General features: G+C 60.4%; 1 protein-coding gene across 10 annotated transcripts in view; it reads right to left on the bottom strand.

Moving 5' to 3' along the window:
- The window catches only part of TLE1 (TLE family member 1, transcriptional corepressor), a 115,485-nt gene extending 113,267 nt beyond the window's left edge, over positions 1-2,218 (bottom strand). For 6 of the 10 annotated variants that reach the window (XM_069105423.1, XM_069105429.1, XM_069105456.1 and 3 more), the window contains exon 1: positions 65-920. In XM_069105423.1, coding sequence (XP_068961524.1) covers positions 65-88 — 24 coding nt within the window. In that variant the 5' untranslated portion in view covers positions 89-920. The other 4 variants (XM_069105403.1, XM_069105418.1, XM_069105410.1 and 1 more) reach the window with 4 other exon arrangements.
- Between the last annotated feature and the right edge of the window lie 361 nt (positions 2,219-2,579).

The following is a 2,579-nucleotide window of genomic DNA, read 5'->3' as shown; positions in this document are numbered from 1 at the left end:
CCCCCCCCCAACCCTCGACAACAAGCACCCTAAAGCACACGCCCAGGGCCCCGGAGCTCCTTACCGGGTGCCGGCTTTGCGGGAACATCGCTCTGACGGCAGCCGCTGCCTTGCTCCTGGGCAGCTCAATTCTCTGCTCAATTTCCAACTTTAATCCCGCAGAGAAAAATTAAGACAGGAAGAAAGAAAGAAGATCCAAGAGGAGGAGGTGGGGGGGGGGTGCGCGTTAGACATGCACACACAAGCGCGCGCGCACAGACACTGACATTACACGCACATACAGACACGCACGCACAACAGCCAAGCAGGACCAGAGCTGGAGTTGGCCACTTGGGCTCCCTAAGGCCGGGCCGCCTGGTGGGTCGCTGCCTCCCCGAGCTCAGGGCCACATTTCCCTCTTTTCCTGCTCACCGCCCCCACCTCCCACTGGGGCCAACGTCTCCCGCCCGGCCTCGAAGAGTGGGGGAGGGAAAGGGAGAGTTTCTAGGCTTTGGGAAGAAGAGGAGGGACCCGAGATGGACAATGGAATCACCCAGTTCCGGCGGTGAGGTGGGAGAGAGGGTGGGCGCACAGGTCTTCCTCCCCGACGGCCAAAGCCGGGACCAAGGTTAACTCCCCCACCAGCAACCACTCCCCTCTGATGCGCGAGCTGCGCAGGTCCAGGGCAAATCAATCCAGTCTTTCTCCCCCCTCCCGCCCTTGCTCCGTGGGGGGCAACTTGCAGGTGGCAAAAGAACGCTGCCCCACCCCCCCAACAAAAACAAACTAACAATCAGGGGACCGGAAACCCCCAAGCAAGCCGGGTGACTTCTTGGGTTAAAGACGATATCCAGGAAGAACGACCAGAAGGGGAATCTGGAAGGAATTGTCAACCCACAGCGCCCAGACCGGGGTTGGTGGGTGCAAAGGAGAACACAGGATCACTCACATAGAAACGTACACATCCGTACTCGGGCCGGCTAGGCTCAAAGGCGCTCGCGGGAGGAGGTGGGGACACACACTCACACGCACACGCTCACAGAGCCCGGGGTGGAGGCTCAGAGCCAAGCGATCACCAGCAACCACAGAGAGAAGGGTAATGATGCAAGGAAAGTGCAGAGAGAGAGCGCGCCAGAGCGGAGGGGGTGGCCACGCAGCATATGCACTCAAGCAGTCTTGGAGTGAAGACGGAAAAAAAAATCCCCACCGAAACAAGCCGAAGCAAGGGACGAAGTGGTTGGTGGTAGTAGAAAGAGGTAATAGTCTTCTTGTGCCGTTGCAGAACAATTCTAGTAGCAGAAAAAGCAAACCAGCTGGGGCAATTCTCAGTTACTCAGAAGGGTGCAGCCCTCCCGGGTGCAGCAGCCTCCCAGCTGCTGCCGCCGCCGCCTCCTCGCGCCTGGAGCACATCGGGGAGCGACTCTCACACACACCCATGCAGCAGCCGCCGCCGCAGCAGCATCTCCTCACATTCATAGACACCCGCACGGCCCCGCAGCCCTGGTGCCTTCTGCCGCGGCTAATCCCTTTGGTGTTTTTTTCCTTTTCCTTTTCCACCCTTGCGCCCCCCGCCCTTTTTGTTTTTTCCTTTTAACAATCGACGCTCCAGCCACAAGTAAAGTTCCCCGGGAATCCCGGGGAAAACATCCATAAACCGAGGTACGATTGGGAAGAATCCACGGAGCAAGCCCGTTCGTTCGCTCGCTCTGATGATCTTCTCTGCCTTTTTTTTTTTTTTTTTTGCCAACAGGCAAACTCCACAAGGCTATCGAGAGTCACAGAGTGACCAGGGGGCCGGGGTGAGCTGAATTGGTATGCTCAGCCGGCCGAGGGTCTCGACGGCCCGTGACGCTGCTGCCACTGCCCGCCAAAGCAGTGGCACCAAGCGGGTAGCAACCAGCTGCCTCTCAAGAAGCCGGACACAATGTATCCGCCGTTGCTGCTCCAGCTCCGGCTCTTGCTCCTGCTCCTGCTCCTGCTCAAACCTCCGCCGCCGCCGCCGCCTGCGCCTCTCGCGCTGGTAACATTAACACGCGGTTTCACACTCCTCTAGCTAACCAGCGGCCGGCCCCGCCCACCCTGGCGCGGGCGGGGAGAGGGGAAGGGGGGCGAAGAGCTGAGGATGGAGTCGGTGTGGATGAGGGTGGGAGGAGAAGAAGAAGGAGGGGTGTCCCGGCCCAACCAATCGTCCATTCCAAGACCCAACGTGGGATACTGACGACACGCCTCCCATCGTCCTATGGCAGGGCAGTACCAGCCTCGTCCTTTCCCCCCCACCCTCACTTCACCATTCTCCCTCCCCTTCTCTCTTCCATCAGCACTGTCTCCCCTGTCTCTCCTCCCGCCCCCCTCCGCCCAGTCTCGTCCTCCCCGGCTCCGCCAGGAAGCGTTCCTGGAGGAGCTGCGGGACGCCCAGGCCAGCCAATAGGAAGCGGGGGAACGCTGAGATTGGCACGGAGGATGGGAAGGTCGGTGGGAAGGAGAGCGGCGGTACCGAGCTGTCAATCAAAGTAACGTGGGGGGGGGGGGGGGGAGGGAGGCCAAGGGGGGTCTTGGGGTGAAAAAGGGGATAGGGGGGGGGGGGGTTGGGAGCATTGTAA

Source organism: Petaurus breviceps, unplaced genomic scaffold (genome assembly GCF_028583685.1).
Source record: "Petaurus breviceps papuanus isolate PSGF00001 unplaced genomic scaffold, PetGlider_PUasm1.0 138, whole genome shotgun sequence".
Classification (NCBI taxonomy): Eukaryota; Metazoa; Chordata; class Mammalia; order Diprotodontia; family Petauridae; genus Petaurus; species Petaurus breviceps.
Note: the sequence above shows the minus strand (reverse complement) of the source record. Positions and strands in the feature narration are given on the sequence as shown.